Source organism: Rhincodon typus, chromosome 10 (assembly GCF_021869965.1).
Source record: "Rhincodon typus isolate 14 chromosome 10, sRhiTyp1.1, whole genome shotgun sequence".
NCBI lineage: Eukaryota > Metazoa > Chordata > Chondrichthyes > Orectolobiformes > Rhincodontidae > Rhincodon > Rhincodon typus.
In genome coordinates, this window is record NC_063341.1 from 66282650 (window position 1) to 66305541 (window position 22892).

Below are 22892 nucleotides of genomic sequence, written 5' to 3' on the forward strand. Positions count from 1 at the left end.
CACAGAAAATAAATAGATGTTTCCAGTGTGAATCTGTCACTGTCAGGAATTGTTCAAAAATAAGGAGTGAAGTAACTGAAGCCACTCATGCAAAACATTGTTCTGAGGGAGAACATGATGAGGATAAACAGCTAGAAAATATTGATAGTGGACAAAGACTTAACTTGGTCCATGAGCACCTTGGTTGCTGATTGTTTCAATTGTACTGCACCAGATAGTTCTTCCACAGTGTGTAGCATTGATTGGCTGAATTGTTATTTGGAAACTCTGGACAAAGCAAGCAGAAATAGTGTCAAGGCATAGCAAAGCTCTACCTACTTTCAGTTAGGGGATCGTAACTCATTACCATCTTTAAAGAGAGTGGTTCTTCCCTGTGAACTTGCTCAACAGCATCGTTTCATATTCATTGGTATCATCCAAAATGACACACTATTATTACTAAGTCTTTGATGGAAAAATGCATAAATGCATATGTGTGTGGAGAATGATGAATCATTTGTATTTGGTAAACTGCTAAACTTGCAGTTCACAAGATCTGGACGTTACCGTATTCTGTTGAAGAAACCGGGAATTTCTTGTCAAGTGATTCAAAAGCATCATTGACCTCTGCAGGTGGGATCTGGCTGATAAGAGGATGATATGAATATTGCATAAACAATTTGCTCATCCTTGCAAAAGTTAAAGCTACTGTCAAAGAATGCCAGAGGTATGGACAAAGAATACAGATCCCTTATAATATAGATCACATTACAATAATGATGTATGTGTTAAATATCAAAAGGAGCTAATGTGGCTACCATCTGCTGTAATACAGAAAGATTTTGATGCAAAAAAAAACTCATGGCCACAGTGACCTTGAGAGCTGCTGGCAGGCCGTGCTTCTCTTGCTGTGAAGCTGGAGGTCTGTTACATTGAACATTTTAATGAGCATCTCTTTTGTAAAATGGAGTTGTTGCACACACTAAATAAAAACCGAAAGAACTGCATATGCTATGAAGCAGGAACAAAAACAGAAGTTGCTGGAAAAGCTCAGCAGGTCTAGCAACATCTGTGAAGAAAAATCAGAGTTAACATTTTGGGTCGGGTGACCCTTCCTTAGAACTGGTGGTAGCTAGGAAAATGTTGGTTTATATGCAGAATATAGGGTGAGGAGATAGGGTTAAGGAGTAAATGATAGGTGGGGATAGAGCCCTAAGAGCGAGAAGAACCTTTGGACACACAGAGGAGTTGATAATGATCTGGGTAGGATGGTGAATAGCTCTTAATGGGGACTGTTGCTGACTAACAATAGGTAGTCTGCCATTACACACTGTGATTAACAAGGCCTGGTGTGTGGGATAGGGAGCTAGGACATGGGAGAGCTCAGGCCCTAAAATTATTGAACTCGATATGAGTCTGGAGGTCTGCAGAGCCCCCAAGCGGAAAATGAGGTGTTGTTCTTCCAGTTTGCGCCGAGCTTCACTAGAACACTGCAGCAAGCCTGAGACAGAGACTTGTTGCACACACTGTTCCTCAGTGAGGTTAAGATAAGTGAATTGCCACCTAATGACCCTAAGTGGATAAGGATTCCTTTTGAGAACCTTTCTTCTCACTGTTTGAGCTTTGCCTCTGCACAATCTCCCTATAGCGGGGTCTGCAACATGATTGAGAACAAGTGGTTTGAGCAGAACCAAAGCCGTTATTGTTTGTCACATCACTTCCTGAAGACTTCAGTAACCTTAAACAGGAATAGAAAACTCTCAGCACTTCTCCAAACTCAGCAAGAATCAGTAGAAATCAATCCAAAACTAATCAGAAAGTAGTTGATAATTCCTTTTAACAACAGTGGAGGGTAGTTCATCCTACTGCTGAAGGGATATTTCACTTGTAAATGTTTAAGAGAGGGTGATAGCATGAACTGCAAGGTCAAAAATGGCATTGGTGGTCTCAAACCAACATTACATATTGACTTACATCACAGTCTTCCTACTCTGAATATTTATGGTGCATGCTCCTAATGCCCATGCTATTGCCATCCAGCATTGGGCACACCACAACACATGTTGCATCCAAAATGATACCTAATATGTTGAAAATATGCACATAAAGGCTAATTCTTGTGGCTAATATTATTTGTTTTACTTCTACAAAAAAAAAGTAAGATTTCAATTAATTAATTTTAACCAGAAAAATGAGCAAGCAAGATAAAAATTAGAATGCCCTTTATTTCACTTCCAAATTAACAAGTTAAATATACAAAGGAATAAGTAAGATATAGAAAAAGTAATTAATTAACTCAAGGATAAACATTGCAGATGCCACTTGGGAAACTTCCCTGTTCTTTTTTTGTTGAACTGTGCAATTGCATTTTTTACTTCTGCTTGGAGGAGTAGATGGGACATCGATTTAATCTCTTGTCTGAAAGACAGGATTTTCAACAGTGCATCACTCTGTCAGTATTGTGCTGGAGGGTCAATTTGAATTTTAAAGCTAAATTGCCAATTTTGCTATTTACCAAAATGCTTCATTCCTGCAATTCTGTGATAGATTCTGTGCACGGATTTTTAAAAATGCTATCTGTTAAAGCCTTCCGTCGTGCGTTTATTGTGAAGGCTTAGTACTGGGGGAATTTAAAATTAAAGCTGGAAGTAAAACTTTGATGTATCTGTTCTTCCCCTATGCACAAAAAAGTGATTGCAAACTGTGGACATATAATATCATCCTATTTTACATATATTGAATGAGGTAATCTGTCATAAAACTTTATTTTGTGCACCTCCAAAATGCATTAACCTATATACAAATATTATGATTTAAAATATGCCAGTACTTGATCAGACATTATGGAACATACATTTCAGTTGGAGATTTACAAGGTTTAAAATAGTCATCAAACCTCCCTGGTTCATAAGTTCTGTATTCCAAAATAGTGTCCTCTCTATTAAGTCACTTTTGGATGTGCTGTTGCTGTCAGTTTGTGGATGACAACACATATTTTCACCACTGATATCCACGCAGTTTGTGTGAGCTGAGAAGGACTATAGTTTATGATGCAGGGAAAGTCTTTGCTTTCATTATTTTTTTCTCAATCAGTACAAGAAAGATATCAGTTATCACAACCAGCAGCCTGAATAACAAGTGTCCACACTTGAAGAGAGTAGCCATTTTCCTTGAATAGTTTCCCAATTTATACTTATATTTTGTCTAGGTTTTATAATTATTTGTACTTCTTTCATGTTGTCCTTTGTATTATAGGTTATTTACTAACTAGAGGTGATCTCATTTTGAATAGTTATTAACAAATATTTTGTTCCTGAAAGGTATTGGTATGAATTGTTTAATAACTCCGTATCAAAGAATGCCTGTAATTGTCCTGGGATGCATGGGCCCTGACAGTAACTTAAGTAAAATGCCTTTCGAGAATTGGAATGGGGCATGAACTAGTCATGACAGTGCAGTTATGAAATAAGTATTTATTCAGCTGTCAGTTCACCGCTTGAAATCAGTAAGATCATGCAGGGCAGGAAATCGGACAAATCAGAATTTGAGTCATTCTTAAGCCAATGTAAATTTATGCGCTTTGCAAATGTATTAAATTGACCACTTGCAAAGGGAACTAACATAGGCAGCAAATGAACTGACAATTACATTGATGCAATGCTACATTGTAAAAGAGTAGTTGCTTTTAAACTTGTATAGGTTAACAAAACTGAATGTACAGAAGCATTAAACATAATTGTCAAAACATTTGAATAAGAATGCAAATACTGAAAATAAACTTGTGGGCATTGAATTTATAGCTAATTAAAAATAAAAGTCAGAAGAGTTGATACCTGATGAAAACTGGAGTGAACTGGTGGAATTGCATAGGTGTGAAATATAACTTTTCTTTATTCATTCATGGGATAAGGGCATCGCTGGCTAGGCAGCATTTATTGCCTATCCCTAATTGCCCAGGAGGCAGTTAAGAGTCAACCACATTGCTGTGAGTCTGGAGTTACATGTAGGCCAGACCAGGTAAGGATGGCAGTTTCCTTCCCTAAAGGACATTAGTGAACCAGATGGGGTTTTCCCGACAATCATTGGTGGATTCATGGTCATCGTTAGATTCTTAATTCCAGATATTTATTGAATTCAAATTCCACCATCTGCCGTGGTGGAATTTGAACCTGGGTCCCCAGAACATTATCTGGGTCTCTGGATTAACAGTCTAGTGATAATACCAGTAGGCGATCACCTCCCCAATATTTTACAGGGTTCTAAAGAAGAAATATAAACAATTAAATTGAATAGTTAATCATAATTTTGTTTTCTGAAGTAAAAAGAAATGCTCCTAAAAACAATACAGCCATAGTGGCACTCTGAGTGGAGTATTGATGAATTCATGGGAATTTTCAGTGGGAAAGGATTAAAATTTGGTCACATTAAGGAGAAACCGAATGAGGAACAAATGGGGAATTTAGCGAAGATAGACTGCATTATGCCTGTGAAATGATCAGACATTTCAATGGAAAAAATATTTGAACCATGAAATTTATGGAATGTGTGTATTCTTGTCTGAAAATGGATGGACTACTGAACAGTCTATAAAGGATTTGCTTGATGTGATATTCCCATGGTCAAATTTATTTTACCCAATGCTGTAATCTGGTGATTATTTTACAGATGCCAAAAGTGAAATGTTCTTCAAAACTGTCGTGAAAAAGATAATAGTACATAAATAAAACACATTTGTGGGTCTGAATTTAGAATTTAACCTCTTCTATCCACTTTCACTCATGCATTCTAAATAAATTCCTCTTTCTTTCCATCTCTTTTATTCATACACTGTCCTTTAAAATAACTGTGACATTCAATGCCAGCTGTGAGATTGTTTTGAAGAAAGAGGGAAATATAAATCAATTGTCCAAAAGCATTCATTCTATTGACTTCTGTCTTTTTAATAAGGGAGTAAAAGTTCATTATTACTTCAGATTTCAAATCTTTAAAAGATTTACAAGCTAGGGGTGTTTATGATTTCTTTAATTATTAATTTAAGTTACGCTCTTTATGAGCATAACACCTCTATGACCAAAAATGAAGACATCACTGTCCCAGCCAACTACCAGAAGTTATCATTTAACACAGATTTGACACACTCTCATGATCCCCATTGAAGGATGTTGCATTCAAATCAAAAATTTGAACCCATTTTGAGCTTGTGTCACCTGACTATAGAACAGCTGACCTATCAGTTTGGCTGGCAGTACTCTAAGGTGGGGTTTCCACCCTTGCGTAGACAAGGAGCTAGCACTTACATAGTGCCTTTCATTGCCTCTGTACATTCTGAAGAGTCTGACAGAAGATGAAGTATATTTGAAGTGATAAATGTAGGAAACATATTTGTGCATAACAAGTTTCCACAAACAGAAATGTGATGAGGCCCAGATGATCAGATTATTAATAAGACTGAGGGACAAATACTGGCAAGGACACCAGCGATCATTCACTGCTGTTCTTTAAATAGTGCAATGTGGTGTTTTTACATCCACCTGAGAGAGCAGATGGAACCTCTTAGATAAAATCTTAAGCAAAGACAACACCTCCAAACTTGCTGTACAGAAATTACTTTCTGACTACTCTTTAAAAAATCAGATCTTCACAAAAACGTAAATTAATATCTATTTTGCTTCTACTTTTGAACCGAAGTTCTCAAATGATGAGAATATATTATGATCCTTCATTGCAAGTGCCTTTGTAGGCTTTTGTACTAGAGATTCTTGAGTAGGATTTCTAAAATAGATGGAAAGTGTGGTACTAAATATTATTTGATTTAAATCTATATGTTGGTCCAAGGGAAATGGGTAGGGGATTAGGGACAGCAGATGGGTAAACAATAATTTAAGGAACATTCTGACCAGAATGAACAATTAGAGACAAATTAACATGGCCAAAAATCATCAATCAGTAAAGGAATCCAAAGTGAAATATAAGCTGTGACAACAATTAGACAGCAGAACATCTTGTAAAATAGCATAATATTTGCAAACTGACAGCTTAATTTGGTCATCGACCTTTATATTCTGTATTTTAAAAATTGTTTCAAAATGTAATGACATAAGACATCGTCAGCAGAGGCAAAAAAGAAAGCTGGAAAAGCTCAGCAGGTCCGGCAGCATCTGTAGAGAGAAATCAAAGTTAATGTTTCGGGTCGAGTGACCCTTCCTCAGAATCATTAGCAGATGACCCTGCATTTAGTGGTTTTATTAAGATGTACATTTCAAACAGATTTCATGAAATTCAGACCCTCTTGACACTAATTAGGAATGAAATGATTAGGGTGTGTCATGATTAGGATGCAATAAATTGTCCATTAATTTCCTCAATTATTTGATCGTCAATATTGTTCCCAAATCACGATTAGCATAGTATTGAAGCTCCCAGAAATTGTTAAATTCCATATACTGCACTTAAAATATTGATAATTCTATCAATAGAAGGTTTCAAGTACATTTGAAGACAGTTTTGTTTCCACTAACTGCAGTCATAATGTAAACATTTTTTAAAAAAAAGACAGGACACTGATTTAACTTTGGATTGTTAAAAGATATAGATTGACTATAGTGAAATATATTTAGTCACAAATATGTAATTTTATATTACTGAATTTAATTATGTAAAGTTATTACTTGTTTTATTTCACACTGCCATTATGATTTTAGTTAGAGTTCACATCCTCTCTCTCTGCACAGCTGCAGTGATGCTATCTCGTGTCTTTTGGGGATGAAGAACCATAATGGGAGCAATGCCAAATCCTTTGACTATTTGGGAATAAACTCCGTTTGGGACTATAATGAAGTGGCTACAAATTTTGCTTTGGTTGTTGTGATTCTGTTATGTTTCTAACCTTAGCCATACACAAGTTTAAACTTATAGTGATGAAATGTAATCTATTTGTTATGGTGGCAGACTATTAATCTGTAAAATAATATTAACAGAACTAAAACTATAGATAAAATGGAATTTCTTTGATTAATATTCATTTAATACATTATATGGTTTAAAACAAATAGACATTTGCTCGAGCTGAACAGTGAACAACTCGTCTACTGACTCCCCAAAACCTGTTCACCATCCACAAGGCACAAGTCAGGAGAAGTGAAATAATTACCCTTAATTAATTTGTTTAGTTTTACATTAACACTTGTTTCTATTGAAACCAGGTTTCTGATAGGGATAGTATCAACTTTAATCGAGAAGCATCTATGACTGTGGTGAAAAAGACGTCATCTGATCTGACATCCACTCAGATTGATCTTCTGCGCTGGGCTCAAGAACATGGTTACAGTCCAGTCACTTCATATACTAAAGCTTCGGTTGCTAACAGAGTTCACTTGAGGCTTCAGGAAGCTTGTAAGTATCCATGAGTGCACGTACCATGAATTATATTCTGAGCATCTAGAATCATGCCAATAAAAGATAGATGTTTGCTAGGTACAAACATTGATTTGAACCAATTGGAATGAGTTACTTGTAGCAGTGGCTTGAATTTTTGCTCCTATTTTAGGAGTAGGATCAGGGTATTCCCTGGCTCTGCACCCACAATCCAGGAGAAAAGGCTCCATTTGTTGTGATATTTGTTCCATGATGGTCAGATTCTCTGGGACTTGAGCTGGTTGATCCAGAAATCAGTGTGGAAGCTGCCAGGTGCAGAGGCAGGCTGGGTGGGAGGATTGCCTCGGCGCTCCTGCACTGTGCTGAAGCTTTTGTGTAAAAACATAAAAGAGCCCTAGGTGCTCCTCCACAAATGCCCAGTGCCCATCCGTGCCAGCTTACATCCTCCGCTGATCTGCCATGATCTCTCATAGCCTTCATTGTAACCTGTTTTCCCCTGCTCATCTCCTTGGCCTTTTATAGCCCTTATACCATCCTGTACCCTCTCAACCCACCGCATATGCCTTTATAGTCCCTCTCCAAACCTAATCCCTCCAGCCAACGTCCATAGCTCCCTCATACTTTTATTGTCAGTCTGTGCTCAGCTAGCGCCTTCACGCCATTTTTCCTTCACCTTTTGCCCTTTCCATTACCATGAAACTCACCTGGTTTCAGGTCCTGTGCTGGGATGAAATTAACATTTATTGACAAATTTCACTTTGTTTTTCAATGATTTAATATTTTAAAATGTTTTTTTACAACCCATATGTTTTCATTTCTTCAATTATATAATCCTTCGTAAGGAAAGAAGTATTATTTAAGCACTTAATGCCATACAAAACCAAGAATTGGAATTCATATTCCCACTTCAGAGAGGATATAACCACTAGGAGCTGTCAGTCAAACTGAAATGGCAGTCAGCCTCTGTGATAATGGAAGGTTGTGAAATCAGTCATGCAGCACTAATCCGGTAATAATAATCCTGAGTCTTATGTCAACAGAATGGAAAAGCAAGCTATTTTTTAACATCGCAGATAGTTGTTTTTAAATATTTAAATGGCAGGTGTTATATGTGTATTGACAGTCACTTTTCACAGTTGCTTTTGAAACTTTTGATTGGCTTTTGACCCTTCGGCTGAGTTTAATAGTTAATGAGTTTATGCATTTGTTTACACACTCATCTACTTTTAACAATCTTTAACTTTCTTGAAAGTAAAGATATCCAGGGACTATATCCACAGGGTTACTTAACTTGTCCAAAAGAGTATCCCACCTCACTGAAAGATTCACAAAGTTTATTCCAACTTCTAACAAATCTAATCTGAACACACCTAGGTTACCAAAACAAGATACGAATGAAGATAGTTTTTTTTTTTATATGGGCAACTACCTCCTTGAAATGTATCCCAACACCATGAAAATGGTGGGAATTGTGTTTGAAAGAGAGACCTGGATTTCGGTTTCCTCTGTCGTTTTAGTAATGACAAAGAGGCTGTCCATTGTTGCAAAAATCCAGGCTACTGTCATTCCCAAATATTTAAAATAAATCTGAAATAGTTCAAGTTACATTGATGGGATTGTGAAATCTGCTTGATTTAGTTATAAACAATTGACTCAGTGCACAGCATTCAAATCACAAGTCCTGTTCCTGCATCAAGTAATGTACAGTTTGCCTCTGTGAATATAATTGAAAAGTGTGTGATCAACATTCTTAACAGGGTGACCAAGATAAAACCAGCAGCTCTCATTTGATTCCCGTTTGTTGTTAATTCACTGCAGAGGCATCAAATAGGTACAGTTCTGTCTTGGGATGCTGTTGAACTAATTAAATATAGTTTGGCTGTGCCTATTGAGGTTAGTATTCTGTCACACTTACGAATTTTGAAGATAGCAGTGAGGCATTAAAATGATCAGAGACCATTTGTTCCTGAGTACCTGGCCTCTGCATTGCTTAAGCAGCCACAGTGTTATGCGGCTGTTCCTTCCAAAGTTACCAGACCCCTTACAAGTAGGTCGCGAAGATTAGTTAGTGGTAAGTGGTACCATTGAAGGTTAGTAGATGTTTCAGTGTTTTGTTTTTCATTACCTAATATTGCGATTCACATGCTACCTACCACTTGCCAGCTAAAGCCTGGTTGTGTTCCACAAGTCCTGCTTCATTCATTTTGCCCTCTCTCGTATTGAGTTTGATGAGAGGGGCACTCTTCATCAGACCTTCACACCCTGCCTCCAACAGATCCTCTTAAATGGGCAACTAATTCTTACTCCTCATTTTAAAGCAATTAACGCTGCTTTCAGCATTAAATTGCTGTGAAGCAGCCATTGAGATTCTGGCCAGCTGGTAGGAGTACGGTTTGTGGGGACCATGGTGTCCCACTAAATGCTGCCCATTGCTTCTGAGTGAAGTTGGATTGTCAATTCTGTGAGCTGTGGTTGAGGGGAATATGAAGAAGGAGACTACAGCTGCGATGGGCATGCAACTTTATCCCTTAGTGGAATGATACCATTCTTGTACACAAGTTTATTTTGATCATTTCTCAGCTGGGTTTGGTAGTTTGGCATTACCCAGTTAGACAGTTGTAAATTCTTGTTTGAAAGTTGAAGTACATAAAATTTGTAGTCCTTTTGAAACTGAAGTGCTGGAAGTGATTCAGAAATTCTTAATGGAGACAAGAGATGCATTGCAGCTGCTCTGTTGGGGAATCGGCCATCCAAATGTCTGCAGAACAAGTGGTTGGCTGACAGGTGCAAGACCTTCACAACCAAAAAAAGACAAGTTGCTGCAAACCGTAGCAAAGTTGAAAAAAAAAACTGTGCATCTCAACAGGAAATCAACATTTATTTGGCAAGAAGCACTAATGTGTTCAAGCAAAAGTTGGCCAGAATGTGACTGACCTTTTGAAAATGTTGGAAATTTTGTTGCTTCTATTCAGAATCGTATAAAATTAAATCATAGGTCAAGTTGTTGAAATACACAGTTCATCTAACAATTATGAGCAAATTATCACTGTGGCACCAAATTAACTAAAGGGTCTAAAGCTTTTTGTATTATTATACTTTCAAATTAGTCATCACATTTCCCTGATTGTCTCTGTCACTGGATATAACTAGAGACAGGCTTCTTAAAAGGCCTGTATCATAATTATAAAGAAAAAAGCATGATGTTTCTGTTGTTCAAAAAATTATTATTTTTTGAATGAATTGCACACACTTCTAGAAAAATGAATTCACTTGCAGCAGAAAAATCTGTGTAAAAGTCTGTTTGCTTTCTTGCTGTGTGAATCCTACATGAAATTAGATGATATCGTCCTGATGCTTGTGTTTGTAAGTTGATGAATTCTGTCAGTTCAGTTCTCTGTAGAAATGTATTCACATGAATCAGTTATTTAACACTGATATTGGCATAAGTCAGTCTTGGTTTTACTGAACTCACATTGGTTGGTCTAAGTGGTGAAACATTCAAACTGACACATTATGGTGACACTCTGAGGCTGGGCTTCAAACATACTGTTAGGTATTTAGAGATGTACCTTCATTGTATATTTAATGTGTACAATATATGCCATAGGGATATACAGCACAGAAACAGACCCTTCGGTCCGATCAGTCCATGCCTAACTAAATATTAAACATAATTAAACATAATTAAATTAAACATAATCCCAAACTAAACTAGTCCCACCTGTCATGTCCCTCCAAACTTTTCCTATTCATATACCTATCCAAATGTCTTTTAAATGTTGTAATTGTACCCACATCCATCACTTCATCAGAAAGTTCATTCCACCTGCAAACTACCCTCTGTGTAAAAAAATTTGCCTCTAATTTTTTTGTAAATCTCTCTCCTCTCACCTTAAAAATGTGCCCCATAGTTTTGAAATCCCCCATCCTAGGGAAAAGACAACTACCATTATATGCCATTCATTATTTTATAAACTTCTATCAGATCCTTGGAGTCTTTGAAGCTGATTGCACTTTCAATGCTGGAAATATTTAGTTCTTCATTTCTGAAATCATTGTTTTTCAGTTATCACATAATGCTGACATTCTTCACCATTTTCTTGTTATTTTAACCTGTTCCGTATTAGGCAGGATCTGCTTGCACAATTCATTTGTATAACTAACGACCTCTGCATCCATCCCTTGGAGCTCACCTCTCAGCAACATACACATAATTTGACTGGAAATAAATTTTGTGTCATATCATTTCCTCCCACCAAGATTGATAGTGAAGATAGTTGTCAAAGGATACAGCAGGATATAGATCATAGGATCCCTATCGTGTGGAAACAGATTATTTGGCCAATTGAGTCTACACCAACCTGCCAAAGAGCATCCCACCCTATCCCACATTTCCCATGGCTCACCCACCTAGCCTGCACATCCTTCGACACTCTGGGCAATTTAGCATTGCCAATCCACCTAACCTGCACATCCTAGGACTGCGGGAGAACACCAGAGCACCCAGAGGGAACCCAAACAGACACAGGGAGAATGTGCAAACTCCATGCAGTCACCCAAAGGTGGAATTGAACCCGGGTCCCTGATACTGTGAGGCAGCAGTGCTAACCACTGAGCCACCTTGCCACCCTGGTCTGTAATCTAGAGGAAAGTAATTGTGGGACTTGGTGAACATGGAATAAAGGTTGCTTTGACGGATATCACAGTTGGATGAGTCATTCACAGGCAGTCTAGCCAGAAAAGGGCTGTGTTAGATGTCGCCTCCCTTCTTCCTCATCTTCAGCTGGTTGTCATATAATGGTGATATGATGATGAGGTGGTGCAGTATATAACAAGCTGCCACGGTGATTGATCTGCCAAATGTGCACTCCCAGTAATATTGTCACCACACTGGTCAACTTTGTTCTTCCTGCCACCATTTTACTTCTGACACTTGTTTCTCTCTGTCATAATACGTGTGCTATTACTTTCTCTTTTACTCTTGTGTATCCTTCCAATGTGAAGAGTGACTCACAATGCAGTTGAAATGCTTTCTTTGAAACTCTAAAGTGAGGAATTACCGACAAGTGCCTAAGTATCAAACTCTTCCATAAGCTATTTAACTCAGAAAAGAATCAGGAATGAGTATAATGGCTATGGAATCAAACATAATTTATTATTAAAAGATATAGCGTTGTCCTTAAACATTGTAGCTTATTTTTTCTTAATCCTTGGGGAAACAAATAGATGACATTTATTTATTGACAATGTTTAGTTGTTCTGGGAAGGTGATAGTAGGCCCACAGTTTGAAGCATGACAGTACATCTAATGAAGTTGCTTACACAGCACTTAACATAGGGAGAGCCTGCGTTTGACTCGACAGCGATGGAGAAACGGCAAGTTGGATCAAAGTCAGAATGGTGTGTGATTTGGAGTTGATGGTGTTCCGTGGAATGTACTACCTTCGAGCTTCTAAATTGTAGTGGCTGTAGATTTCAAAGGTTCTTTTGAAAAAGCATTGGCAAAACTATGTCCTGGGAAATCTAAGTAGCACCATATTTTATTGTAAATATCACTTTTTAGCAGTCATTGATCACTAAGGGACCAATAAGGCAAGTTAACCCAAGGGAATTATGATTTGTAAACTTTCTAATGTTGAAGATTCTCTTCACCATTTAAAACAAAAACATATTGAATGCTTTTCTCAGCATACCACATCTTGCACAAAAAAATTGTTCCATGGAAAACGCTTATTGGGAATTATTTGATTTTGGATCCTGAGGAGCAGAGCACTTTTCCCCAACCCATGGTTCTCTGTTCAAGAAACAATTCAGTCTCAGCAAGTTTCATTAGTGTTACAATTGAAAGTATATTGCATGCACATGTCCACTGCAAAAAGTACTTGAGACAAATTAGAAACTACAACTGGCAAAGATTCATTTGAAACTCAGCACAAGTCCCTGTAATAATAACTGAGAAGCAATATATTTACCTCTGCAATACCTGAAGGACAAGATGAAAGCCTAAAAGTTACTATTTTATGTTTCCTTATTAATGCGGGTACTAGTAAATGCTTTAATGAGTGCAATATATGCCATTCTGTAAAATAGTGGAGTTACTGTATGTAAATACAATTGCGGTTGCTTTGCCACATTTAGACCTATGGCATTTAGCTGGAAGATTTATTTGAATCCAATATATAATTGACTTGACTACTTTGCCTTTTCCTGGAGGATGATTCTATTAGTTAGGCCAAGTCATTGGTGAGAAAAGATGGCAATTCTTTATCACAACTTGTGATATGCTACCTTGGGCAGCCTTGGTATCATTCATGAAAGCATTCTGAGTATGGACCGTCTCGTGCTCCTATCTTGAGCAGATACTGTAATAGACTAATGTAGAACAGGGACAAGATCAAAGGGGAGGTTGGTTTTCTGTAATCTCATTTTAAAAACTCAGTTATTCAAAAAAGGTTTGGAGAATGAATGGTTTGAAGTAGACTGCATTATAAATTCGAAACAATTGTAAATGTTGAATTTTTAAGTTTCAATCTACATATGTGACGTGGACCCACATAGATTCATTCCAATCTACCAGAAATACTAGAGAATGCCTGTATTGTTCAGATTGCATTTTTGCATTATGAAATGCATTGTAAAAGTACAGTAATGCTACTGTTACTGTTTCACACTATGGTATTAAATACGACAATAGTGTTATGTTTCAGCTGTTCAGAATCTTTATTTTAATCTTTATTTATGAAGTAGCAATGCTGCTAGACGTTTAAAAATTGGCACAATCTTTTCAAAAAAATAGGTCAGATGAGTTAAGTCTTAATTCAGATTGTTATGCAGGGTTCAGTAGAATGTAATGAGAAAATGCAGATTTATTATAATGATAATTTTGCAGTAAATTGGATCTTGAAAGTGAAAACTGTTTGGAAATGTTTGTTTTTTTTTGAAAAATCAATATTGTTTGTTGAATCCTCCCTATTCCCCCACAGCTGAAGAAGAGGAGATAGAATCTTTTCTTCCACCAGAACTTTCAATTCTGCGGGAGCCATTGAAATCACCTGATGAGGTGTTTCCTGAATTCCGAGACGTCTTTGAATTTTCATTTCCTTTTGACCAAGATGATTATGACAGGGTGGACACATCTCACAAGCTGCCACAGATACCCCAGGATAGCACATTTGAGCAACTAATGAGGAATGGGTTATCTGAAGCAGAAGAGATTCAGACTGTTGAAAATGTGGCTCTGTCGGTTCAGTGCGAGGACAAAAGAATAATAGCTGCAATTGAGAAGAGCAGCCTGCAGGTTTGTTTAAATCCATTACCTTTTTCTGCCATGATAATGTGTGAAGTGTTTGCATATTCACATTTACAGTGTTAATAATACGAGGTGTCAAAACCTTTGGCTGCCCTGTACCATTATGTATCAGAGTTCATTCCTTGCTGGCTAAGCAACAAGGCTGTGCTTAAGTTTAATGTTTGCACATGAGTTATTTTACTTTGAAGGTAGCCTGACCTGGAAGAACAATTTAATAGTTTTCACCAAAATGGTTAGGCCAGCAGCTGTCGTTGAGCATGCACCTTTAAAGAGTTGCTGCCCTTTCCCATGATGTTTGTTTTAATAGTTACTGTATCTTTATTTGGAAGAAAAACAATTGATTTTGATTTTCATCTTCTCGGTCTTAAAGGAATGAGTTAGTTCAGCAAAGAAACCTTTAAAGCAAAACATGTTCACAGTGTCATTTACTACTTGGTCCTATCTATGGCCAGCAGAGTTTTGTTCCAAAATTCACTGCCAGTAGTAGTAGAAGTGTCAGTTTTCTCCTGTTCATCCCATCAACCACACCACATCCCAGGACTGGACATTAACTACCAATACAGGGGAGGCAATGGCCTATGGTATTATCGCTGGACTGCTAATCCAGAGACCTAGACAACATTCCATGGACTTGGGTTCGAATCCTGCCACTGCAGATGGTGGCATTTGAGTTCAATAAATATCTGGATTTAAGAATCTAATAATGACAGTGAGTCGATTGTCGGAAAAACCCCGTCTGGATCACTAATGTCCTTTAGCAAAGGAAACTGTCATTCTTACTTGATCTGGCCTATATGTGACTCCAGACCCACAGTAATGTGATTGACTCTTAATTGCCCTCAATTAGGGATGGGCAATAAATGCTGCCTAGCCAGCAATGCCCTAATCCCCAAAAAGTAATATAATAATCAATAAATTGACTCCATCTATACTTCGTGCTGTCTCGGGAAAGCAACCAGCACAATCAAAGACCCCTCTTACCCCAGTTATACTTTCTTCTGCCCTCTTCCATCAGGCAAAAGATATAAAAGTTTGAATATACGTACACACAGATTCAAGAACTCCTTCTTCCTTGCTGTTATCAGACTTATGAACTGACCTGTCAAATGTTAATGTTGGTCTCTCTCTCTGCATTTTCTCTGGAGTTGCAACACTATTCTACACTTTGTTCTGCTACCCTAATGCACTTTGTATGGTGCAATCTGCCTGTATAGCATGCAAAACAACACTTGTCACACGTACCGAGATACAGTGAAAACAATAAATTAATCTCCAATCGTTACTTGTTCGATACACTGTTAGAGCACCAATGCAAAGCAAACGGATTATATTCATAACTTGGACATGTTTGTTTGGAGGAGCAGTAATACACAGCAAGGATGTTGTGTGTTTTAAATGTTTTTGTCCCCTTTTTCCTTTAGGCTGAGGTGACTGCAGTAACACAAGTTTCTCTACTGGATCCAAAATGCAAAGCAAAGGAAAACTCTACACATTACATTTTGGAGTCTTCACTCACTAGCTGTGGGACAACTAAATACCCTACTTCAGATGGTTTCACCATTTATTTGAACTCGGTAAGCAAACCAAATGTAATATTTCTATTTTAAATTTGTTTCAAATGGCTGAAGATAAGAATGTCTAATTTTTGTACTTGGGGAAAGATTATCACTTGTTTTAAAAAAAAACACTTCGTGAAAATATAAATATTTCTTTGCTGCATGATATGCTACATAGAAGTTATTAGTTAGAAAAATTATTACCAATTAGGTTCTTACAATACAATGGTGTAAACTAAGTAATTGAAATGATTAGTTTTATCCACCAAAAGTAGTTTCAGAATTATTTTCTCAATCTCTTAATTTCTTGTTAAGTGTGGGATTTAGGGCTGTTAACCCTATAACCACAGCAGAAACCTGATGAGAAACTTGAACATTAGCCTGGATGAACGAGTGCATTTCCCTTGACCAGTTCCAGTTGTTCCTGCTTAGTTTAGAAAGAGAATTCCAGGCATACTGTAAAGGAATCCAAGACAAATGGTTACAGCGATGAAAGAAAGCTTTAGAGGTCTTTTAGGAGTGAACCAGGGAGCCAAGTATAATGAAAACAAAACAAGAGGGTGCAAAACAACAGCTTTTACAGCATTCTGCATATAAAAGTTCGACTTCAGCAGTTTCCATGGTACATTGTGAAACAGTGGGAAGCAAAAAGACAATAATGGAAAATGAGGGAATCAAAAAACATTGTCTTAAATCAAGGTTTTAAGGAGGTGACAGGACAAATAGATGGATGGGGCAAGTTACAGATGGCAGGGGCATAATGACTTAGCAACCACCAATGGAAGTTTGGAAGGAGTGTTGGGGAAAAGATAGTAGTAGCGAGGTGTTTAAAGAACAGAACAGAAGTGTACAAATTTTGGACTAAAATTGATAGTCGGAAAGAAAAAGCATTTTATTTTACTTATTCTTTTATGAACAATGCTTTGGGAAATCAACTAATACAAAATGATTTTTCTAAATCACTGAAATTTTTCCTAATAGTTTGTGATACAGCCAGAGTACCCCTTTGAAGAAAGTGGATGGTATGGTGATAATGAAGAATCAGGAGACAATGGCTTCCCCGGAGATGGCGACGACCCAGTTCAAAACAGACCAAAAATTGTTCGGGTATGCTGTTTGAATTTACATTCTGAAGTTCTTTCTGCAAGCCAAACAGGTTAGAGGTCATGGAAATGTACATTTTTTTGCAAGGACAATAGTCTTCTCACATTCACCACCCTACAATATTACTGTTAACCCTTCATCAGCTGGTCTCCAAATTTGTGCTCACCCTAGGCAACTCCACTTGATTTAGTACAGTGAGGCTTAATAATACAGTTTTGGTTTTCAGCTGTCATTATTAGCATAAATAATGAATAAAGTCTAATGTATGTTATTTGTTTCCTGTTTTGCCATTGATGAAAAAGACAGTTTCCAAATGTGAGATGTGTAGTGATAAGTTGTTCAGTGATTATTTTCAAGCTGTCTCTTGAGAGTTTGTTATTACAATCATGACCTTATTATGATATTGTATAATGCTCTTGAAATAAACTGTGCATTCAATTTTGTATCCATTTCCCTTTCATAAGAGGGTGCAATTGTATGGGTACCTCGTCCAAGTGGATTTTCTTAATTTGTGCTGTCAGTGCTTAGATGGGAGCATGAATGAAGGCAGTCAGCCCATAAGAGAGGGGGACTTAATTAAGATGATATAGAAGTCAGTTGAGGGGCTGACAGCACCAGGGACAAATACGCCTTTGAAGCCCCCTAACACCAGCTGTCCTGCCCACAGCTGCAGCCACAGGCTGTCCTAAGGACATGAGTGCCCTGTGCAATGTCAGCTCACTAACTGTGCCATTTTCTTCACAATAAGAGTTTTAATGTTGCTGAGGAGGTGCCCTTTCTCTTACTTACTTGCATAAACAAGTTCCAGTTTGCTTCGGTCCAAGGGTGCAATCCATTAGACAACCAGCTTCAAGACCCTCTTTACCAACTGTAATTAGTCAGCAGGATCTCCTTCTGGTCACTAATTGACCATTTCAGAAAAACTCACTGCTGAGTGATTGCTTCCAACCCAGTGCAGGGTCAGGAAGCCAATTTGACACCAGTGACAACCCAACTCAACCCAAAATACAAATGCTGCTCATTATATCTGAGACTGATTCTAACCTTACATGGACATGCGTGTGTGAACTTTCATTGGAGCTCCTTGACTGGTTCCTGCTGGGCCTAATTTTAATGAAGGAAACCGGGGAAGTGGTGGGCGTGGCAATGAGGTAGCTTTTTGGGGATAGTGATAACAATTCATAAGATTTAAGGTAATTATGGATAAGGCCAAAAATGGACTGGAAATAAAGGTTTTGAATTGTGTGAAGACCAATTTTTAATAAGACAAGACAGGATCTGGCTGAAGTTGTCTGGGAGCAGCCATTTGTAGGAAAATTAATATCAGAGCACTGAGAAATATTCAAAAGGGTAATAATGAGAGTGCAGAGTCAACATGTTCTCATAAATGCGGAAGGTGAGACCAGGAAGTTCTGAGAACTCTGCATGTCAAAGGCTATAGAGGATTGGATAAGAAATAAAAACTAAGTTTATGATAGATACCAAAAGTTCAAAGCAGTGAATGCCCTCATAGTATAAAAGTGCAGGGGATAGCTTAAAAAAGAAGTTAGGAAACCAAAGAGTGGACATGGCAGGTAATATTAAGGAGAATCCTTATAGTATAGGTACATTAGGGGCAAGTGAATAACCAGGGAAAGAGTAGTGGGATACATTAGGGACCAAAGTGGCAACTTGTGTGTGGAGCCGGAGACGCAGCTGAGGATTTAAATGAGTACTTTCAGATGTATGCACAATAGTAAAGGATGATACAGCTCTAGAAAGCAGGGATGGGAGCTGTGATATGATTGAACAAGTTAGCATTGAGAGGGAGAAGGTACAAGTGATTTTGGCAGGCTTGAAAGTAGACAGACTCCCAGGCCCAGATGAGATGTATCCGAGGTTGTTGAGGAATAAAACGGAGAAGATTGCAGGGGCTCCAACATTAATTTTCAAGTCCTCTTTGGCAACAGAAGGGGTCCTGGAGGACTGGAGGGCAGTTAATGTGATCCCATTATTCAACAAGGGTCATAGCGATAAACCATGAATCTCAGGCTAGTGAGTCTAACAACTGTGATAAGGAAACATTTAGAAAAAATTCTGAGGGACAGAATTAAACTCCACTTGGAGGGACAGGTTTGCAGGTGACACAAAAATTGGTGGTGTGGTAAAAAGCAAGAATGAAAGCCTTAGACTACAGAATGATTATAGATGTGCTGAACCACGGTAAATGGAAGCTAATCCTGAAAAATTTGATGAAGACTAACAAGACATATTGAACGTAGGACTCCAGGCATGATAGATGATCAGAGGGACCGATGTGCATGTCTATAAATCCTTGCAGGGGGCTAGACTGGCAAATAAGGTGCTTAAGAAGGCGTGTGGGATACTTGGCTTTATTAGTCAAGCCACTGAATGCAAGAGCAAGTTATAGTAAAACTGTATATAACATTAGTTCGACCACAAATAGAGTACTGTGTAGTTCTGGTCACCACACTATAGGAACGATATGATTGCGCTAGAGACGGTGCAAATAGATTTCCCAGGATATTGCCTGGACTGAAGCAATTCAGCAATGAAAAAAGACTAGATAGTCTGGATTTATTTTCTATCGAGCAGAGAAGGCTGAGGGGGAAATCTGATTAAGGTGTATATATTCCTGAGGGGCAAAGACAGGATGAATATGAATACACATTTCCCCTTTAGTAGAAGGGTCAATAACGAGTCGACCCAAATCTAAGGTTAGGGACAGGAGGTTTTGCGGGGATTTGAGGAAAAGTATTTTCATCCAGAGGTTGTGGGTATTCAGAACTCACTGCCTGAAACGGTGATAGAGATGAGAACCCTCAAGACATTGAAGAACTGTTTAGATGAGCACTTGAAATGTCATAGCATACAAGGCTAGGAACCAAGTACTGGAAAATGGGATTGGGATACTTGGATATTTGCTGACTAGCATGGATAAAATGGTCTGAAGGATCTCTTTGCACGCCATAAAAACTGTATCACTCTATGACTAATGATAGTGTCTAATTTTCTTCATCTACAGATGTTAAAGAAGTTGCAGCAGTTAGAATTCTGTAGAAGTTTCAAACTTGACTGCTTCATTCATTGAACATTTTAATCATAATTCACTAAATTTTGCTAAATTACCTCAAAGAGTTTGTGGTATACTGAAATTTGTAGAAAATGTTTAATTGTTGATGGCAACTTTTATGGATATTTCAAAGGTAATTTCATTTTGTTTCAGTTTAACTGTACATACTTCACGCCTAGTAAGAAGTCTAAGATGCCTTCCCATTCTGGTTTCCCTTCTTTGACACAAAACAAGAATGCAACTTTGAACATGGAGCTTTACAACACAGATCTATTCCGTACTCCCTCACAAGGCGTGCACACTGTTTCGGAGAATAACCCGTTATTTGTTGAGGTAATGAGTTGCAAATGAGTTGAATAATTGTGTAGGCTGTGCCTTTTTTTCTGAACTGTTGCAGTTCTTTTCTTGGCATCGATTCATAAATTCAAGTGAACAGATGGTTAATTTATGGTTTAAGTTTCTTTGGTTTGATCGGGATAATTGTAGGAATAATAAGTCCAAAATTATCTTGGGATTTTGACCAAATAGATTCTTCTAAACATCGCACTGACCATAATTTCATTCCAATGTATAATAGCCTTTGTTAAACTAGTGTTTTTTTCTCACAAATGTTACGTTATCTTCTTAATGAAAAACTGAAGTCATAGATTATCCACATTCCTGCTCATGCACGGCAATGTGAATACATTTTAACTATTGACAAAATCCACCAAATTCATGTCCAACAAAATGAATAGTGACTGACCATTTAGTTGTTTAAAGATCAGTTGATAATGTTACAATTAAAGGATTGAGCCCTGTTATTCACTGCAGAGGCACTGTATGCATTCTCTCCAACAGTAATGTTATGGGTATGAGAAGCAGTGAAGGATTCGCCCCAAGTGTCTCCATGTTGACAGTATAGTAAGTGTTTCTGCAAAAGAGTAAAATAGGATAAGTGTGAGTCTTTTTCAACCATGAATGGGAAAAGACCTTGCCTGTAGAATATTCTTCTCCTATAATGCTGATTGTCGTCAATTTGAAGACGTTGTACTGTGACTTGAAATCATTCTAATTTGCTTTTCTCTCATCACATGCATTTAGGTGTCTGTAACCAAATCTGACCCAGAAATTAGTTTTGTTATCCAGACCTGCTATATTTCTCCATCGTCGGACCCCGTTTCCTCTTCAGATTACTACACCATTATCGAAAATATTTGTCCAAAGGAGGATTCTGTGAAGTTCTACAGTCCTCAGAAGCTTGATTTCCTTGTGCCTCATGCAGAGATGGAAAGAAAAAGATTCAGCTTTGTGTTTAAGCCGGTCTACAATATGTCCTTAGTTTTTCTTCATTGCGAAATAACATTATGCAGCCAAAAAGATACTGAAAGCCAAGGATTTCCTAATCTTCCTAAGGTTTGTCATATTTCTAAATATAACACATCCTAGCAATGTGAAAGATGAAGGCTGTTTACATCATTTAGATGTTTAGAGTGTCAGAATAATCAAATTTGCTTATCTGTGTTCAGTAACACTAGTTAGAAATTTTTCAGGCACTTATCCAGCTGAAGATAACATGCCCTTTATCCCAACAAGTTACTGTGGATTTTCTTGTGGGCACTGCTGAAATAATTAATTTGGCCACCAGAATAATTTTTTTTTGACGTTTTGAAATTACATCTTAAACTTCTGTGATTGTTGCTTGTATGGTTTGTATTTTTTTCAATTAGCTTTTTAAGTGTTGCCAATTATGCAATTATGCAGTGTGTCTTGTGTTACAGGAGACTTTTAACTGGGTTTGTGATTTATGAAATTTTGTGATTTATCTTTGCAAGATAAACATATAACAAAAAATATCTGCTGAATGCTACGTATTACACATATTTGGAAAGGCAAGACTGGGGATAATCAACATGGCTTTGTGCATGGCAAATCATGTCTCACTAACTTGATTGAGTTTTTTGAAGAAATAACAAAGAGGATTGATGAGGGTAGAGCAGTGGATGTGATCTATATGGACTTCAGTAAGGCGTTTGACCAGCTTCGACATGGTGGACTGATTAGCGAGTTTAAATCACACGGAATACAGGGAGAACTAACTCGAAGGTAGAAGACAGAGGTTGGTGGTGGAGGGTTACTTTTCAGACTGGAGGCCTGTGACTAGTGATGTGCCACAAGGATCAGTTCTGGGCCCACTGCTTTTTGTCATTTACACAAATGATTTGGTTGTGAACATAGGAGGTATGATTAGTATGTTTGCAGATGACACCAAAATTGGAGGTGTAGCGGACAGCAAAGATTACCTCCGAGTATAATGGGATCTTGATCAGATGGGCCAATGGGCCAAGGAGTGGCAGATGGAGTTTAATTTAGATAAATGTGAGGTGCTGCATTTTGGAAAGGCAAATCAGGGCCGGACTTACACACTTAATGGTAAGATCATGGGAGTGTTACTGAACAAAGAGACTTTGGAGTGCAGGTTCACAGTTCCTTGAAGGTGGAATCACAGGTAGATAGG

The 22892-nt window shown here is 37.7% G+C and overlaps 1 protein-coding gene and 1 long non-coding RNA gene across 5 annotated transcripts in view; one reads left to right on the forward strand and one right to left on the reverse strand.

Annotated features, from left to right (window-relative positions):
- Nucleotides 1-22892, forward strand: part of tgfbr3 (transforming growth factor, beta receptor III) — a 199557-nt gene that overhangs the window by 138787 nt on the left and 37878 nt on the right. For all 4 annotated transcript variants that reach the window (XM_048601985.1, XM_048601986.1, XM_048601987.1 and 1 more), the window contains exons 8-13: nucleotides 7182-7371; nucleotides 14337-14650; nucleotides 16084-16236; nucleotides 17200-17325; nucleotides 20549-20728; nucleotides 21479-21790. In XM_048601985.1, coding sequence (XP_048457942.1) covers nucleotides 7182-7371; nucleotides 14337-14650; nucleotides 16084-16236; nucleotides 17200-17325; nucleotides 20549-20728; nucleotides 21479-21790 — 1275 coding nt within the window. The remainder of the gene's footprint in view (nucleotides 1-7181; nucleotides 7372-14336; nucleotides 14651-16083; nucleotides 16237-17199; nucleotides 17326-20548; nucleotides 20729-21478; nucleotides 21791-22892) is intronic.
- On the reverse strand, nucleotides 17101-21765 carry LOC125484205. The gene is made up of 3 exons (XR_007263051.1): nucleotides 21526-21765; nucleotides 21141-21308; nucleotides 17101-17359 (listed from the first exon to the last, which is right to left on the reverse strand). It is a non-coding gene; the product is annotated as an uncharacterized LOC125484205 (long non-coding RNA).